Source organism: Notolabrus celidotus, chromosome 5, assembly GCF_009762535.1.
Source record: "Notolabrus celidotus isolate fNotCel1 chromosome 5, fNotCel1.pri, whole genome shotgun sequence".
NCBI classification, from domain to species: domain Eukaryota; kingdom Metazoa; phylum Chordata; class Actinopteri; order Labriformes; family Labridae; genus Notolabrus; species Notolabrus celidotus.
The window spans coordinates 33,354,164-33,374,781 of NC_048276.1; the positions used below are offsets into that span (position 1 = coordinate 33,354,164).

The following is a 20,618-nucleotide window of genomic DNA, read 5'->3' on the forward strand; positions in this document are numbered from 1 at the left end:
CATCTGGCTCTGACAAGCATTTCAAATTGTGTCAACACGTGGTCAATGTTGTGAAGCTGTGAAAATGAAGCATGCAAGACCAAGCGGCAACCTCCGGTCTCAATATATGAAGCCCATGCGTAAGTGTTATAAACTGCAGTTCATCGAGCGTCCACTTGAGGCTGGCTGCAGAAACACCAAAAACCTCATACACACCCATTCAAAGAAGACGATATTTACAGCAGAGATAAACATGTTTACAGCCTGGTTCAAAAAACGTCATGGGTCTACGTAGCTAATTTCTCTATCGACACACACTGTACGGGGGGTACATTTTTTTCTAACGTGACGGTTCAGAAGATATTAAGATTACGAGTTTTGCCCAAATAAGGACATGACTGACTTGATTGACAGGCGGGAACACATAGCTGTTTGCTAGGAGGCTCAAACCCCGCCTCTTTACCTCACACTAAGGCTGTTTGCAAAACGGCCTGCTACATACTACCTATAAATGCAGTAGGCAGTACCTCCTGCCTACTACATACTGGGTTTGAATTTAGTATGTAGTATGGATGTACATTTTAAGTATTTTCCATGATCGATTTTTGGAAATGTTAACGATCAATTATCGATTAATTGATTAAAAAAAAACATTATTATTCTTACGTCAAAAACAAGGCCTAATACATTGTTTTACCCCTAAATTGTATTTTCTACAGCAACAAAATGCATCTAACTGACGGGATTGAATACGGGTATATGTTTGACACACAGAATATCAACGATCAGGCTCATAGAAACATTCTCCGCGGACTTAGTCTTATAAAGTGAAGGCTCATAATACTAACAGAAAAGTACTTCAGACTCAGTGTCCAGTTTTCTGTCTACTCGTTCTTATTGAGAAAAATAAACATGTGTATTCAGTCAGGTGTCAGAGCAACCGGGTCATAATCAGTCCAGCTGCAGGAAAGCTCAGACGGCTCTGATGTTTCTGCTCTGCAAACATAGCGTACCTGAATGTCCCACCTGTCTGTTGCCTTCGTATCCAAAGGTGGAAATGTCATGTTTATAGTTATGAACCTTCGTGTCCGTGTCGTTGTTGGCAGCAGTTTTGTATTGATCCTCTTTTAAAAAGCGCACGTGGAGACCTGACGTGCAGCCGCAGCCGCCAGCTGAGCGTCTCCGCTGTGCGCAACACCTTTAACAGCTGAATCACATCCAAACATGCTTTAAACTTAAAACACCTCCCTGATAAATGAGTGTAATATGAGACCACGTGATGTTTGTTCCACGTGACGGAAAATTGACAAAAATGTGTGTTTCGAGTAATTTCTTAACAATCAATTAATCGATAATCGATTAATTGTGGTCATCCCTAGTATGTAGTATGGACTGTTCTGTTCGATCTTATCTGCAGTATGCTGAGCCAGATGTCACTGGATTTCTGGTTTCAAAGCGGAAGTAAACAAAGGTCAAGCTGATAGAGAAACTGCTTGTTTAGCATCACTAATGATTAAAAAAGTTAAGAAGTGGTTTATGTTGCATTTAAACATTTTCACAGCACCTAAAAACGGAGTTCCACACGTCAAAAAAGAAGAAAAAAGAAAAGCGAAATGAGCGCTGTGCATTGTGGGAAAACAGTACGCGAGGGATACTGGTCTGATGCACACTGTGAAATTTCCCGAATCAGTAAGACATCCGGGGAGCCATGGCATACTGCAGATTTTGCTCTTTTTTACATACTTCGTACTACATACTGAATTTTGACCAAATAAGTACATACTTCTAGTAGGTGGTTTCGAAAACAGCCTTAGTTTGGTTGAGTTCACTATTTCCAATATGGCTCCCGCCAACGATTGGCTTCAAGACAGCGCTCAGGAACAGATGGGTTATGTCCATTATTTATACAGTCTATGTGCAGGATACAGAAGTCGTACTGTCAACAGCTGACAGCCTGTAGACGATATCATTTTCACATCAGCAACACACCAATCACAACGCGCTCTCTCAACAAGGCGGTCTCTTTAAGCAAGTCTTCCCTTTCACTGATCCCTGCTACACCACCCTGCTCACACTCTGGTGCCGAAGTCTGAAGTCACTAACCCACTCCCCAAAATAAATCAATGTTTATTATTTGTTTGTCCCAGGAACAATGTCCCCTGACTTTCAAAGCCACATCAACACAGTAAATCAGAGAATATACAACACATATAACACTCATAACATCCCACAGCATCAGATTTCGATGCAATGGGAAGATGTACTAAAAATGTTGAATGGAGTGATGCACTTAAAAAAGGCCTTATCTGGTCCACCAACCTTCTTCCGGTGACGAGGTGCTCGTTTCCCACCTCGGGTAGAGTGGAGGTTTAAAGGCTTTAGAGTAACATCATCAAGCTCGCCTCTGCATTTATTGATAAAAGTGGACTTTGATGGAAAAACATAATTTTTTTGGCCTTGCGAGTTTTAACAGACCCATAGCTCCTAAAAAGATGAGTCAAGCTCTGCTGCTTTGTGGGGCTGCCAGGAGCGGACGAGTCATGGATCTTTATGTAAGCCGCTCTCGAATGGTATTTTAATTTTTGTGGACACACTGCATGAATACTAAATAAGCTTTTAATGCTGAAAATGACAATGAAGTGACAGGAGAGACTGAGAGAAGTGTCTGATCTGTAGCGCTTTGGACTTCTTTGGAAATCTCTCATGCTATAACATACACTATAAATCATGGTTTCTACAATCTAATTATCTCCTTATAAATTATTTACTGACTGCAGAGTCTGTTAGCTTGATTAACAAAGTAGAGATAGTGGTGAATTAATAACCCACACATGGGTAAAGCGTTGTGCCTTCATTTTTGTGGCACGAGGGGCTGTCCCCTTTTTCTGTGTATAAAGTGCAAACATGGAAAGACAGAAAATACTCTTCCTCCTCTGATGCCTCCAGCTGGTCTCCCATGCACAGCTGGCAGTGATGAGCTCTGTTTGTGTGTATATTTCATGGATCCAGGGTGGACACAGAGCATCCTTCGGGATGCTGGATGTGATATCTGACACTCGCATGCAATTAGGATACAGTGTAAGCCACCTTCCTATGTTTCATGGATTATTTGTTAGTTGATTTTTCATTCTGCTTAAATTCAACTTTTTTAGCCAGTGGGAAAAAGAAATGACAGCAATATGTTTGAGTATTTTTATTTGATTTTTATTTTATCGTAACACCAATTAACAGGTAGACGCCAACACACTGACTGCTCAAATGTTTACTAGAATCATGGAGTTGTTCAACAAACAAGCACTAATGCAGACTAAACAATTCTTAAACTACTCTCATCACAAAAATCTACACATCGCTGCTTTCAGCATACTGTAAGGTTACATCATAGGTGATGACCGTCAATCAGTCAATCAATCTTTATCTATATAGCGCAAAATCCCAACAAATGTTCTCCTCAGACTCTTTCCAAACAGAGCAGGCCTAGACTGTCCTCTATGTTCTATTACTAACAAAGACCCAACATCAAGACAGGATAAGATCCAGTCCCATCTTACAGACAGGACTCAGTCTGATCTCATCTTAATCCACCATGAGCAGAGCACTTTGCAGCATTTAGCAAGTTACAGTGGCAAGAACAAACTTCCTTTAACAGGCAGAAACCTCCAGCAGGACCAGACTCATGTTAGACACACATCTGCTGAGACCATGTTGGAGAGAAGGATGATAGAGAGATGATAGTGGTGAGATGGATATAAGTAGTTGTAGCAGCTGGAGTCTGGAACATGCGTAGCAGCTGTCTGAGATATCAATGCAACAAACAACAGAAATACTATTGCACGCAACATTTTTGCTGGAAGCTGCAACAAAAGCTCGACCTCGACCTTTCACAAATAAGTAACATAGCAACAGCATTACTAAGTCAGTCATTTAGTGTTTCCAAGGCCTGGCTGAAGGACACTGTGTTGAATCTACGCTGCAGCTTAAGCTGTGGTTCCTCGTGGCCCTGAACCTACACCTAATGAGAAGCAGCTTTGAGATGCTTTGAGGTTTCAGCAGCAGCGTTTCCTTCCTTTATGTAGCCTAAGGTTCATCCTGATAACCACTGTAAGCCCTTACCCTATTCTCCTGTGCTCAAGCAGGACTCAACTTGAGTGTGCACGATGCGAACCTAAGCCCGACGTGCTACACCTCAAAAATGTAACTACCCATCAGACTTCTAGCCCTGTGATTGGTCTGCTGGGTAGCAACATAATATCCTCCATTTACAACATTTTCATTATCACCATACAGCAGCCATACATTGCACCTCCTCCCACATCTCTCTTTCCTTCTTTGTAGCATTATCACCTGCTGCTCAACATTCATCAGCTCCAACTCTGACATAATACAATCAGGTAATAAGCCTGGTTTCCTGTGCACAAACTAGCAGAGATAGTAGCAGGACCGGAACCTAGTGATATGATTAGCATAGAAATCGAGCGAAATGGACGCTCCAACACACGAGTGTACATGGTGTAGAGCCAACGCAGAAGAACCAGGCTTAAGAGATAGATTCATTACATTCAAGCTCCCAAATTAACAAACCTTTTGATTCGTCTGGCCTCACAGCCTTTCCTCTTTCACAGCTTCCATTTTAAAATGAAAATATATAACTAAGCAGACAATAACTGTGATTTCTCTGTAACTGTAAGTGTGATTAGAGATTCCATATATCATCTTTGAGCCTGCCGTTGTCTGGAAACCCTCCTGTAAGACAGTCAATCCCACACCCAAAGGAAATCATATCCACTTTAGCAGGCAATAAAGAACCACACAAGACTCCCACACAAGAAAATCCTCCTGCCAGCATGGTTCAAGCCCAGGTGAGCGCAACAAATGTTCTCAGCTCGACACTCTCCTCTCTGAGGCCAGACGCCGACGTCTGTGGTCTGTCTACAGCAGAGCCGTATTGTACCACTCATTGAGTTTTCCCTCCTACGGGACCTGCCACTGAGAGACTGAAATACTAAGAAGTGGCTTCCAAGAGTCCAAAGAAGCAGAGCAGAGGGCCATTATTGATCGAGCTGATGTGGGATGTAGAGGCTTTGAGAGAGGAGTGTTCAGCAGCAGCATCAGGGAGTAACAAGAGGAACTCAGAGCAGAGAATGAACGTTTCAATGGCCAAGCGGGAAAAACAAGTGTGAGACTCTGATTTAGAAAAAAAGCCAAAAAGCCAAGAAGCTCAATCTGCAGTCTGTTGAGAATAACACACAAGTTTTAATATATAACAGATACAAGTGGCAACAGCTATTACTCTTAGGATAGAATCACAGATCAGATTCTTTAGACATACCAGACTTTCAGAATGAGGAGAGGAAACAATCTTTCAGCTACATGTGGTTTCTTGACGAACTCATCAGTTCTACTTTCCAATAAATAAGCATTCCAGGAAACATGCAGAAAAGTGATGGATTCATTGATTTCTATCTAATCAATCCAAGAGCGCATCAGCAGGACGCCATGGAGACGAGGTCAGCAGTATTTCACACTGCATAGGGCAAGCACTGTGAGCTTATTTACTGGTTTTATCGGATTAAAGAGGCCGTGAGTCACGTACTGTATACTACTGAACCCCAATAGGTGGCCTACGGGCAGGCCAGTTGTCTGCCTCCCTCTGACTCTTATCCTAAATGTAAGACCAGCTTTATTTTAACCACATTCAGCTCTGTACACTGATCTTCAACGCATCACACCTGACATTTCATGCAATGAAGCTCTTCTTACAGAAAGCCCAAAACCAGCCAGCACTACTTTATATTTGAGTCAATGTTACGTCACATAGACACACAACCATACACTGTACAAAACATGAACCCAGTCTCAGCCTGTCGGTTTCTAAAGAGGTGTTATGAAGCCCAAAGATGGTGGTCGCCATATTGGAAATGCTGACTTCAGCTGATATTTAGCCAATTTAGAGACCAGCAAGAAGGAGAAGTTGAAGCCTTGCCGCCTGGAAAGATCTATTGTGCTCCTTAATCACTCAAAATCAACAATAGAGGGGCACAGTGCCAGCTCTTAAAATCTTACAGAGACTATCAATGCACATGCCAGCATGGTTCATGTAAGGTCAACACTCAGCTTCAGGCGTCAACCTCTTTCGCTTACTCCCACTCTCTAAAATAATGTTTAATGCATCTGAAATAGACAAAAAAGCCTCTTGGGAATAAACCATCCTCAGCAGGAAGGCAGGATCCAGTCAAAATAAGTCCTACAAAGGTTTCTTTAATGATATATCTGCTGCTGTGAGATAGCTGCAGGTAATATGGTTAACTGGTGGAGGGGGTACGCAGCAGTGACACGGCGACAGTGGGTTTTCTGGCTAGAATCGCTTGTGGCACATGGAGAAAATATGAGATGCTGAAATGTTTACTGCACTCTGTCCGCACAGCTCAGCTGGTTATCTTGGTCACTGCAAGGAGGCAGCACTCTGGCGCGCCTCACCTCCCAGGCCTGATGTGGAGCGATGTGATTCCTCTCGATTGGTGAGAAATGTTACTTTTGCTATGAGCTAAACTTCCCTCACAGTCTACAAACCAAGTAACAGAAAAATATGATGAAGCCAGGAATGTTTCTGATTGATTTTACAGGTAAATATGATAATCAACTTTTTGTCCTTAAATGCATCCACACTGAACTAACAAATGATTTCCAAGAAACAAGAGGCTATAAATGTAACACTGTCAGCTCTGTGCCCACTCAATGCAGTTGTGCTTGAGTTAGTTAAGTTTTGATTCATCACTTGGTGTGGGCAGAGGAGTGATCACAGACAAGGATTTAATCTGGGCAAATGGAGAGTGTTTAGCTTCTCAGTGAGGTGCCTGAAGCACTCCTCCTGCTTTAAACTGATAAAAACAGTGAATTAAATTTTTAAAAATCCACGTCATGAGTAATATTCAAACACTTCCACAATGAGTGCATGTGTCAAATAAAGCCAAACTACATTTCTCCTCGCATATGACAGCCCCAGACGCCAAATGGATCTGTGTAATAGCTGGCATTATCATTACATAACATGCTTAGTGGGATGAGGGGAGGGCAGAGGCAGGGTTTCTATCTGTTGAAGCAGAGCTGCCGCTAACTTGACTAGCACTTGATGGCTTCTGTCAAGAGACAGCACCAGTAATAATAACCCATAATGTGAATAAGCTGACAATGTGGCCTGTTTTGTTAGCGCTGGGTTAGTCAGAGGAAAACATGGGACTCTACTGTGAGTCATTACTACTGCACGACAGCTTGCAGATAGACTCCTAATAGGATTCTACAGCGCGGGGCACTGCAGCGCTGAAATCACTCTTTACATTGAACAGAGCATTACGAGGCTCAGGGGATGTTTTCAAGTGGATTGATGCAACCCTCATTTTCACAAAGGTCTGAAAATGACTTTTGGTCTGGAGGAGGCAACAGATGGCTCAGCAGACTTTTTCCTCTTGAGGTCCTAAAGAAACACACTGAGCTTAAAGGAGATTATCCCATAGTCAGTATAAAACATGGATGTAGTCCCGGTTACTTCACAGAGCCAGTCTCCTCATTGGAAAGGTTGACTGCACCTAACATTTGATTGATCTAGACACAGTCAAAGAGGTGCAGCAGCTGAGGCAGGCTTTTGGTCTCCTGGTAAATAGTTACAACATACCTGTCTGTCAACTCATCTGTACCCTGTATTATGTACATTTATGAGTAACTCTTTTATTTCTTAAAGCTCCAGTGAGGATTTTTTCATCGGTTTGGTAACAGATTGAAATTAACAGTGATGTCTCTTTATGACTGACAAAGACAGATGAAAGCATGTAAACAAAGAATGATAATTCCTGTATTATAATATTCATGCATGTAACCATTGAGGGGGTAGATGTCACATGACACTACCGACATCCTTTTATTTTCACATTTTCCTCAGCAGATATTTACAGCAAGTGATTCACTTCACTTTTGAAGCCTGATGAGATCTTTTTTATTAGAAAACACTACTTGTATATGAACAGGACAAGATCTGCAGTTATGTAAGAGATTCCCTCTTATCTCCACAGGGGGCGCCAAAAGCTACAGAAACAGAAAGTTCCTAACAGGAGCTTTAAAGAATGAATGTAATATTTCTCATGCAGTGTGTACAAAAAACACAAGCTACAGAACCATTTTCATTTTTGAACCAATCTGTAAGCATTTTTGTTTTCTCTAAAAAATAGTCATTAACATGGACCTAACAGGGAGTGTTTTTTACAATGTGTCACTTTGTTCAGATTAATGTGTTTCTACTGTATATTTAATAACGAAGTTTGTCTTGCACTTCTAGATCAGTCAAACATGATGGGGGAGTTTATGAGTACATTTTAAGATGAGAGGAAATTAGTTTTTAAAATTACTGCAGATTCAGCCTTCCTGTGGTAAGCTGCCAGGCTTGTGTAATTATAAAAGCTTTGTCACCTCTCATAGCCACAGGAAGGTCGAGTGCTGAGGGCTGTGCAGCCACCCGCCTCCAGCTGCCTGAGGCAAGCTATATTTACACTGCTGGATATTTCCTTACACCCCCCGTCCTCTGATCCCTGTCTCACAGCATTTAATTTTTTGTTAATCATCCCAAACAGCAGAGATTACCCGATGGTTTCCTGTTAGATTTTGTTTGTGTTGATCTCTCGTAGGTGAGATGCACAAACTCTGAAATGAGCGCAATTGTGCTGAGACTGAAAAGGTCAACATTTTACTCTTGAGCTCTGCATAGAGAGCCCTGTAGTTGATTACAACAATTTGAAAATTGATTCTTAAAAATATCAGAGTACCTCTAAAAATAAAATTATTTTATGTCTAAGCCTTCGTTCTTTCTCTGCTGCCCAGTGAAGTATCTCATGTTTAACTCATTTATGGCCCACAAGAATGTGTTATTGTAGAATAGCTCCAGAAGTCTCTAGGAGGGTCTAGAAGAAGATCACCTTCACCTAGACAATAAAATGTGATTGACAGTGACAGTTGACGTCTCTGACATGTTCAAAACAAGGTTTTCAGAAATGGAGTCAAATAGCAGCTAACGTTACACTTGTGTTGAAGAGTTCATACATGTGTATGTTTTGAGGACATCCTCATTCTATTTTGAGTGCACCTTCATGGTATTTAAGTCAGAACGTGGGAATAGAGGCGAGGCGACTTCATCTGGCCTGGTCGTCCTCCTGCTTGTTTGATACTTGTTTGATACTACTAATTATTATCCAAGCTGGCCAGTGTCACGAGGTTCATTCTGCATCTGCACATCACAGGCTGTAAAGATACGACACCAGTAAGGCCACACTTCCACATAAACCTTCAAACAAACGGCAGCTCAGTTATCAGTTGCAGGATAAAGATAATATCACTAGTAGCACCCCATTTTGCTCCGAGAATATTAGTAGTACCCTTAACAATCTTGGCTTTTTTTTCTGTATAAGACTTGCAGAACAAAAACAGAGACTGAGACACCAAAATGATTTAAGCCTGAGCTTATCTACAAAGAAACTGAAGATCATTTTGGTTTGCTGGAGAGCCCCAACTCTGTTTTCGGCGAGGAACTGTTCATCAAAGAGGCCGATACTTATTAGCTAACAGTTCAGCAGCTTGTAAACGCATTTTTATAGACCCCTCAAATAATCATTAACTAATGGAAAAAGTTAAGCAAACTGTAGATTAAAAAGTCATACTATGTATTAGGAAATACATTATTTATCACTCTTTTTCATCCACCTGGCCATACAACTGCTTTGACTCAACTCAGTGTGGAAACCCTCCTCTGCTCACCCCTCCTGTCGGTGAAGCGACATTGGCCTTCATGGACAAGAAGCTCTTGTGATGCATCATAAGTATAATCTTCCATTTGTCAAGTTTTATCCCTCAATAGCATTTTTCAATACAAGTTATTTTGTGCACAACAACCACTCTCTTCTTCTTCACCTTCCAACCAGTGCATCTTGCGCAGTCACTCACTAAATAACAAAAATCCTGCATGTTACTAGTTTGTCTGTTCTGTGCCGCTGTAGAAACATGGCGGTGAAAGATGCTGGGAAGGGAACCTGCTCTGATGTAGAGAAAAAAGGCTCATTCTAAGTTCACAATCACAAATATAAATATTATATTCAGGTGATTATACACTAATTGAAGCATACTTATGAATATTATATTCCATTTTGTCCAAGTCCACATTTGCACCTTAAAGGTTCTGCACTGACTGCTTATCTGCTTACGATGCTCAAACTTACATTACCTCCAAACAGCCACTGCTGTGCCTTTGCAGGTCAATCATGCTGTGCAGCCTCATTACACAGGACTCTAATATTCGAGACTGGTTTTAGTTTCAGTTCAATTTCATTCTTTTGCAAGTTTCATTTTAATTTTGTAGATGCGTCATTTTGAAGTTTTGCACAGGTTTTATTGGTATTGCTGTTCAGACTTGTTGTTAATTTTTAATCAGTTGATTTGTTCATTTTAATTTGTACAGGTTTAATTTTCTGTTATGGGCTTCATTTGAATTTTTGAACAGGTCTACTTACACATATTGGAGGGAGTGGGCGTTGATAAAGGTGTCAGATGTTGTGTCTTAAGCTAACGGATGCTGGAATTTCTCTTGTGGTCTGTCTGTCTGTCTGTCTGTCCGTCCATTCATCCATCCATCCATCCATCCATCCATCCATCCATTCCTTTAAAAAGCATTAAACATAACACCACCAAAATTTCCTTCTGTGTCAATAAATGTGTTTCTACTTCTTTAGATTAAATTAGAGTCTTAACCCCAAAGAAAGTTTTAGAGCTCCTGTTCTGATTTTGAAAGCATCTGAAATGAGTTCTCTTCAAAAATTAAATCAGTATATACCTGAGATATGATACGGTAAATAAAATATTTTGGGAGATTGCACATTTTAGAAAACTGAACCCTTCTAGTCCAGTTTGTTTTATTGTTTAATGCGTTCCTTTTGAAACAAGCCCTCAGGCTTTCCTTTCGCCCCAGGACATTTTTGAACTTAATGTATATTCCTGTTTTAATTTCATAATGTTCCTAACACACATACAGAACTAAAGACTTCAGGATCACACCTTTAGAAAACAAACAACTAAAATATAGCTTTATAGATATGATTTACTATTCCCTGAAGAATTATCCTCTTTTCTTTAAAACACTTCCTCCTGCCACTTGACACTTACAAGCAAACACTGGAGCTGAAGCCTTGTGCTGAGGAGACAGCAGTACTGCCAGAGCAAGACATCTCCGGGGAGACCTGTGTGTGCATATAGTACCCACTCCCCCCACCACCAACCTGCACTGGTCCTGTCAACACATTTAACTCTGAGGCTTATCTCTCAAAAACACAAGGGCCTGCTCTGTCATGTGGGTCACACCGGCAATTTCTCCCGGCCCCAGCAGAAACGCCGCCCCTCTACACCCACTACACACGACCACTAATTGATGTGGCAGAGATCCCGACGTCCAATTGATTTTGATTACTGCCCCTCGCAGGGGAGCTGGGACACTTGGTGGGTGATGCACTTTTCCGTTTCAATTAGAATCAAAGATGAGTCACAATGAGTCAGAAAATGGTGCTGTTATGCAGATTAGCCAGCAGGTTCTTAGCAGCGATTGAGATGTCCCTGTGCGATTCAGTGCATGAGGGACAACTCTGGCACACCGCTCCACCCTCCCCCGCCTCCCCTGGAGGAAGCATCCAGATACTGGATCAGGTCTCGCAGGACCATGAAGAGCCAATTTGGGGCAGTGCTGGCTCTTTAAAATCACAAACAACAGGAAGCACAGAGTTACTGTCTCTTACATTTCATGCAGCAACAGGGAGGAAGTGTCCAAAACACTTTTTGAACGACAATCCAGCTAAATCAAAGCAAATACGCTTTTTTCTGTCCTGCAGCAGCACCTGGAGGGGAAATTACTTTACCTCAGTATGAGACTCATATCATATGTATGAGGCCAAGATTTATCAGCCTCTTGAGGGGTGTGTTTAAAAGGAACTACCCCTCTGAGATGAAATCAAGCAGGACATGTACACAAGCTGAGCTGAGAAGACAACAGAAATAAGTTATTAAATCACTTACATTATTCTTATTCTTATAAACTTGTTGCCGTCCATGAGAAGCCGTCAGGTCTGCAAAAGTGACACCAAGTGTTCTGGGCTTTTATAGTGAGCATTTATAACTTAGCCTTGGCTTCAGCCGTCCTTGAGCAACTCTTTCAGCGCTGCACACAACGAGAGCATTTGAATCTTAAAGGAGAAATCCTCCACTCTGCTGCACACCATCAATCTGTGATGTAAGCTGCATATTCCAGGACTTATTTGTCACAAGACGAACACACTATATTGATCCCAAACTGGGAAATTGTGGTGTTACTGCAGCAGGTTATCAGAGCAGAAAATAAAAGGGCTGATAAATAAACCCCAACACTACAAGGTAAAAATCTATACTGCAAGAAATCCTATGCCTAAATAACAAATGACAAGTCCCAAAACGATCAATCTAAGTCTAAGAGTAAAAAAATCGACTTCTATTCAACATATACAAGATGCGGCTTGCTTTACAGGGCGGTATGTGCAGAGGTGATGGAGTGCAAATACAGTGGGCAGTTTTATATGTGCAAAAGAGAAACAATGTTGAAGGTGCAGGTGAAGAATTACTGTAAAGTCTGGAATTTAAGTCGCAGTCTATTTTTAAGGGATAAAAGGTTTGCACTGTGTCCCTGTGTGAAGACTGACACTACATTCAGGAGCCTACAGTTTCTATGCAGGTGTGTAGCTCTTTACACAGTACCATCAGTAATTGCAGCCCTGCCATCCAAGGGGATTGTGACTTAGCCTTTTTTGATATTTGTGAGGTAAAGACGGACCCACTGCAGACTCATGATATCCCCTTACGCTGGTCACTTGTCTGAAATTGAGGAGTCTTTACAATCAAACCAGCACTACACAAGGTTTATCGACCTCTTGGTTTTCTTTAAATACCCGATTATGAACTCATGACAGAGGAAAGGTCCGCTCTTACAACCTCCTCTCTCCAGCCCCTGAGTTATAAAATGTACCCGCCCCTATGATTACGAGTAGAGTAATGGGCAGCAGACCGAAAGCAGTTTTTGTACCAGGCTGTAAACATATTTATATCTGTAAAAAAGGGCATTTCAACAAAAGTGTTGATAGGGTTTCTTTGGCTTTAGAGTGCAGCTTTCAGTTGAACTGCAGTTTTTTCTGCATCGGCTTCATCTCTCACCCACGGTTGCTGCTGGGTCAAGAGCCACATTTCTTCATAGACCTGTCACTTGGACATAAAAATAACATACCAGCATGGTACCAACATATTGATGCTAGTTACATACTGTAAGAAAGCCCTATATGAGAGAGCCGTTTGCACCTCTTTGCCTGCTGTAGCTGCCGTGAGTTGATGACATCGTTAAAGCAATGTGTGGGAGGGAGGTTACTTCTCAGTGTTATTGAGGCTGTGACAGAAGCACGTGTGTTGTAACTGAGTGGCAATCTCCGGCCGCGAGACTTGAAGCCAATGCGGAAGTGTTATAAACTGCAGTTCATCGAGTGTCTGCTTGAGGCTGACTCCGGAGGTACCGGAAACCACACACACACCAATTCCAAAAAGACGTTCTTTACAGCAGAGATAAACATGTTTACAGTCTGGTACAAAAGACAAGTGTAGTCTGGATAGCTCATTTTTCGATCAGCACACACTGTACGGGGGTATATTTTTTCATAACGCAGCAATTTCAAAGATATTAAGATTACAAGTTTTCCAGTATGAGAGGCACAGCTGACTTGACTGATAGGTGGGAACACTTTAGCTGTTGGCTAGGAGGCTCAAAGCCCCCCTCTTTACCTCACACTAGCTCAACAGAAGTAAGGTTGAGTTCAGTATTTCCAATATGGCTCCCGCCGATGATTGGCCTCAAACAGCGCTTCAGAAAAATTTAGCTCAAATGCTAAATCGAAAGCATACGTGTTACGCCAATACCCGTAGTCAATTAACAGTGTTTATTGTGATTGATGTTGTAGCTGTTAGTTACGTGGTGTTATGTTCTATATGTGTTTTACTCAAGTGTTAGTTAAAGCCACTTTTGTTAGGAGGTAATTATTTTCATTCATGCAAAACTTTATCTGAAAGTAATTGCTTCCTCTGTGTTTGAAGGGTCCTTATCCTTATGACAAAATGACAACACTGTACATTTAAGGTTTCATTTTGTTTATTTTAGAAACACATCAACCAAACTATGTACCTGCCAAGTGTTAACCTCCCTGGATGTCATTAAGAGCCTCAACTGTAAATCTGTTTCCCGTGGTTCTCTGACCCGGAACAAACTCCATGTCTCTACCTACACAAACAAACCTTTTTACAAGTTTGCACTTTGCTACATATACCTTGTATAACTTAGAGTCCAACATCAGTGTGAATCAAAGTCTAGTTAATCACTAGCTTCCACCACAAGCCTATATGCACGCTTCACACATATGCATATGCAACAACGTCACATCAAACAATCAGGCTAAAAAGGCAGCCGAGGAAACATGCTACAGGGGTTTCTATAACTTGGTTTTAATGTATGGCTAATGATGAAGCTACTGAATACTAAACAGCTGAAATTTAAGCTGCGTTTCATCTGTGCAGGAAGTGGGCTCATGTTCTCACAGGATTAAAGCTGAATACACAACAGAAAGTCAGAGTAAGGAATTTAAGGTACAACACCTGTAGTGTTAAAGGACCTTGATGTGGACTTAAGCACAGACTGTACAGCAGGTCTTACTGACAGTTTGAATCCACTGTTTAAAGCAGCAGACTCATGCTGCCGCTGTACTATTTTGTTTATACTCCTTGTGTTTCTCTCCTTAGCTCCCCTGACAGCAGCAGCAGCAGCTTGGGATTATTTGGAACGTTGCATCAGATCCAAACAGTCACTTGTTATGCGTTCATTCTTTATTTATTTGGTGCCAGCCTTCATTAGGCACATCAACACTGTAGGTGAGGCTTGTGATATGCATGCAAATGATTCAGACTTTATTAGCCATCCAATATTTGTGTTTACAATTAGATGCTACCATAGTAACTTCGACGCTCGTTCCTCATGTGGCCTTTTTCTCTTCCTCTTTAGTTTTTAGTTGGAAGTGGAGTTGACATGGTAATTATCAGGCATCACTGATGACTCTTCAGGTGATTGTAAAATAATTAAGATGATGCTCAGGCAGATGTTTGTGTCTAATTGCCTTATTAGCAGGGAGGATGAAGATGAGATGTGGTTTGACATTTGCAACAAGTCGCTGCAGTGCTATTGATCTTCAGCTGGTACCTTGAAAACATGCAAGTACCTGTGGATGATGTGATGCTGCCAAACTTTTAGGAGCTGGACTTCCCCGTAACCATGCATCTTCCAGTGTTGCTATAAACTCAAACCTATCCTTCCCCTCCCCTTTATTCTTTCATTCCACACCCCTCCTGCTCTTTTTCTCTATGTGCTTGTATCCGTAGGTGCCTTAAGGGGTCCATTGTGCCCAGGAGCTACACTAGACCACTGATAAGTTTCCCCAAATCTATGGCATCAAAAGTTCAACATCAAATTCAGAATCATCATGCAAACATAATCAGTAAATCACCGCACAACCAAGTGGAATCCTCGGGCTGCAAGAGTTGAAGCCAATGCAGAAGTGTTAAAAACTGCAGTTCATTGAGGATCCGCTTAAGGCTGTTTACAGCCTGGTTCTTAAAACCAGTGTAGCCTGAATAGTTCATTTCTTGATCGGCACACACTGTACAGAGGGTGATTTTTTTCATAATGCAGTAATTTCAAAGATATTGAGATTACAAGTCTTCCAATGAGAGGCACAGCTGACTTGATGACAGGCGGGAACACTGTAGCTGTTGGCTAGGAGGCTCAAAGCCCGCCTCTTTACTTCACAATTGCTAGACAGCATTTAGGTTGAGTTCAACATTTCCAATATTGCTGCCTCCGACGATTGGCCTCAAAACAGTGCTTCAGAAACAGATTGGTTACGTCATGGATACTACGTCCATTATTTATTCAGTCTATGCCGCAAACCTACACCCTGTTGATGGCATCGCTCTTGCTAGTGAAAGCCAGTTTACAGTCCCGAGGATTGTCTGCATGCCACAGCATCCTGTCACCTGTTGCATGCAGCCAGCTACGTTCACTAAAACTGCACCGTGGGCATTAGCAGGTTTTATGGAATTTAAATTTCTATGATTTTGCATCCCAAAGATTTTTTAAAAATCCAAATGAAACAGTTATAGTGTCACATCACATCAGAAATGGGCTGGACTACTATTCTATCTGTTAGACCTGTAATGCACAGCAAAGTCTGTGTGACTCACTGTAGGTCATGTATACAATGTGTGCTTCGACAACTCGACAGGCAGAAGTGTTGGTACTTGTTCTGAATGGACACTTCTCCTTCTAACTGCAAACCTGCTGTTATCCTCTTGATTGCATCCCACATCCTCCCAATCCTCTCTCCAGGAACTCTTTGTCTTTGGGACGTCTTTGCAGACTCTGCACAATTAACTTTGCAAATGGGGACAATGCTGCACACTTTTGAAAACTCTCCACAGTGGCACTCTTTTGTTGCACACACAGGGAAAAGTTTCCTTGTATACTTGCACACCGGGACACACCTGAACAATAACATGGCTCCTTCATGCTGCTGTCTCCAATCTTTGCCTACAATGTGTGACGCATAGAGACGTGATGATGAGGCAGGGTTGGTCAACTACAGAAGAGGTGTGATGGGGAGAAAGTGTTGGCAATGTGTAACGACGAAGCTGGTAGTGCTGCGTGCGTGAGTGTGTGTTTGTGTGTGTGTATATGTGTTGCTTCCATGTGTGTTTACAAGCCTTGGCCCTCATGCTTCTGCAGCACTGTAATGTGATGTGATGATGTCACACAACGGGGCACCAAATGACACAGTTTCAGGGGGTAATGTGCAAGTACAAAGGTGTACCGATGGCGCTGTTGCAGGATTGCAAGAGTTCACTGTTTGAAGAGGGCGTGACTGTCAGATTCTCTGTTTTGGGAAGTTTAGGTGCAGCAGAAGCAGCGCCACCTTTCTGATTCTACTCCTGGTTGGTGGTTGCAGATACAGCTACAGTACTTGCAGAGAAGAATACTGCCCCCTTCACTTCTCCCAATCAGAACTGCATCAGTGATTGAGGTGTCACAGTCTTCCCTCTCTTGTAATGGTAGGTAGAATGGGTGCCACTTATATCGCACTTACCTACCTCGACAAATGAAGCACTTTACAACTTGCCTGTCATTCACGCACAATTACCAAACAGATTGATGGTGGCAGAGCCATCATGCATGGTGCTACACTGTCTGGCAATTTAGTACAATTCTCACTTGTTTTAACATATAGGAGAGGAGCCAAGGAGTGAAATGCCAACCCTGCAACTGATGGATCGCCTGGTCTACCTGCCAAAGGGAATACTGAGTGTGTCTCTCATATACCTGGCTGAACTTTAAAGAACAATACATTTTCTTGGTCTTCATCCAAGCGGCAACCTCCAGTCTAAAATTAAGAGTCCAATGCGGAAGTGTTAAAAACTGCAGTACATTGATGATCCGCTTGAGGCTGGCTCTGGAAGTACCGGAAACCACATACACAACAATTCAAAAAAATCATAACGCAGTAATTTCAAAGATATTGAGATTACAAGTCTTCCAATGAGAGGCACAGCTGACTTGATGACAGGGGGTAACACTGTAGCTGTTGGCTAGGAGGCTCAAAGCCCGCCTCTTTACGTCATAATTGCTAGACAGCAGAAATATGGCTCCTGCTGATGATTGGCCTCAAAACAGCACTCCAGAAACTGATGGGTGACGTCACGGATACTATGTCCATTATTTATACAGTCTATGTCTTCATCCAACCTTATTGACTGTAGGGTTTCCCAAGCACATTTGCATACAACACAGCAAGACCAGCATGGGATTCTTATCTGACTCAGGAAAACACACTGCTGTAGCTTCATGTAAATAAAAGATTTTAGAGTTTTTATCTGGATTTAAAAGACGACGCACGTTTCACTTTAGGCAGCATAATAAATCATTTGTCAGACCTGGTTTGACGTACAGAGTCAACCCTATTCTTCAGGCCAAGAGGTTCATTTGAGGTGATATTATTAGTTCCCACACACTCCCATAGTTTAAACCAAGTCTTTTTCAGCTAACACTCTCAGAAATTTTTATGTGGCTCCAGAAGTCTCTCACTAATCGAGGACTCCTCACCTGAGTTAGAAGAGTTCATCACTCTCTTTCCCCCCGCTGTGTGAAATCCTGGTTGCCTCTGCTGAGGTCATAGAGCAACATCTGTCAGGCCCAACCTGCCTCCTCTGCTCTTTCCCATCCCCCCCTCCCCCTTATGTCCAGTTCTGGATTAGAGATGGCCTAAGCCCCCCCTTGCATGCTGCTCTGCATGGATTAACTCTTAGAGAAGCTACACTGCTGTCACACATTAACCTGCAATCACAAGGCTCTTGTGCAGAAAGCACCGGCAGTACATACCACTGAGAAAAGAGGACACTGTGAAGCAACTGTCTGTGTGCAACATGTTTCTCAGAGTGAGCTGTAGCAGTGCTGAGTTCAAAAGCAATGAAACGCAGACTCCCTCACTGTTGCTGTGATTTATCAGAGCTATCTGAAGGTTTGTGCGAATGCTGCAGGTTTTCAGGAGCTTTGATTTCCGCACATTTCCTCTCAGCATGGTGCAGACTGTCGTATTTCCACTTCCACGTCCGTTTGTTTGATATTGAAAAAGGTTTTGCATGGTGATGGAATCTTGTTCCATCTCAGACTGGTTATTGCTCCCATAGTTGAGCTTTTACATAAAGAATCCATCACTATTCATCCCCTCAAACCTGAGAGATTACAGGGATGACATTTATCAAAGGCTTTCTCATAGGAACCTCCCCTCTGTGATGGAGGCAGATTTGATCATACACATTCCTCTGCTTTGGAAACAAACCAACACACAAACAATATTATAACACGATTTGAACTTGCTCATCTCTGCCTCAGCCTCAACTGTGTGTGAAAGAGTTTACAGTCGCTGTCAGCCGCAGCTGAGCACAAAACTGTGACTGATTCAAAGCCATGAATCATTCAGCCTGAGACTGATCGACAGTGTACACCAAGCGCCCTGGAGACACGGGTAATGTGGAAAATGCACACATACACCGAGTGACAGACATGTGCGGCCATTTACTCCAATAAATCACATGTATCATGCTTTCAGGTGGAGGAGAAAAGCAGAGAAAGAGGAGGAGAGGGGAGCTGTGTTCTTCGCAGCAGCAACAGTTGGCTGTGTCGACTGAGAGGAAAAGAGTTAGCTGCAGCACAGACACACAGACACACGCTCACACACACACACACGGCAGGCGGCTGGAGATAGAAAGAGATGGACAAGGCAGCCAAAAAAAGAAAAGGTGAGAGATAAAGCCACAAAGCCACAAGGCTGAAGGGATGCCTGGCAACCGGTGGCCAAAAAAAATGAGGATGCAGTAATGAGAAAAAGGGAGAGGGGAGAGGAAGACCTAAAAGGGACACACACACTGAAGTAGACATGTTGGCAAACACTGTGGAGACAACAAAGCACTCACTGGAGTCATCCGAGTCGTATCCCTCCACATCCGGCTCCTCGTCCCTCCTGGTGGCCTGCGAGGAGGCGGAGGCTCCGGCAGAAGCCCGGTCCGGTTTATCCTCATTGGGGCGGTCACTTTCGGTGGCAGAGGCGGCGGCCGAGGAGGAGGAAGGGGCAGAGCTCTGGGGCCCAGTTTGGCCCGCTTTGGGGGTTGGTGCAGAAGGGGGGAGGCCCCTAGGGTAACGGGGGAAGTAGTCTGAGATCTGCTTGATGGGCTGGATGGGGCCAGGGCACACGTCAATGGCCATGTGCTCCTGGATGCTGATGGTGGGTTTCTCGCCTTTGCGTTGTGTCATGCATGCGGTCCAGTCCGGAGCCCACTCCCAAAACCAAAAAAACTAAGAAAAGAAAAAAAGAAGATGAACAGACCCTCCCCCCTTGTCCTCCTCCTCCTTTCCCTCTTTCCTTTGCCTTCCTGGAAGAGGTGGGTGTTGCCCTGAGTGGACAGGTCCAGGTGATGTGTGGATGTCCCCACAGTGTTCTACATGGAGATCTGAAGTCTGTAGCTGTGTCTTCCTCAGACCTGAACCATGCTGTCTGACAGCCTCACACACTCTACTATGTACCCTCCCGCTCTCTCTCTCCTCTTCCTATACCCCCACACGCTGCCCACGTCTGCACTGCCTATCTGAGAGAGCAGAGAGAGAGAGAGAGAGAGAGAGAGAGAGAGAGAGAAAGAGAGAGAGAGTGGTGTTTGTGTGAGGGAGTGCAAGGCAGAGGGAAGGGATTACAGAGGAAGGAGGGAGGGATCAGCTGATGTCACTGCCTAGCAACCAGGCGGTAAACAGGAACCGTCGGCCGAGGTGCTTAATTATGATATTAACCCCATCCATCTGTTAGTGGGAGGGAAGATCCATCACAGTGCCAGACTTCTGCGTGTGTGAATGTGCCTGTTTGAATGAGTGGGTGTGTGTGCATGTGTGTGTAACTTTGGTGCTGTGA

At 42.9% G+C, this 20,618-nt stretch overlaps 1 protein-coding gene across 1 annotated transcript in view; it reads right to left on the minus strand.

The window, feature by feature from the left end:
• The window catches only part of doc2b (double C2-like domains, beta), a 192,315-nt gene extending 171,985 nt beyond the window's left edge, over positions 1-20,330 (minus strand). The window contains exon 1 of the mRNA XM_034682804.1: positions 19,636-20,330. Coding sequence (XP_034538695.1) covers positions 19,636-19,972 — 337 coding nt within the window. The 5' untranslated portion in view covers positions 19,973-20,330. The remainder of the gene's footprint in view (positions 1-19,635) is intronic.
• Between the last annotated feature and the right edge of the window lie 288 nt (positions 20,331-20,618).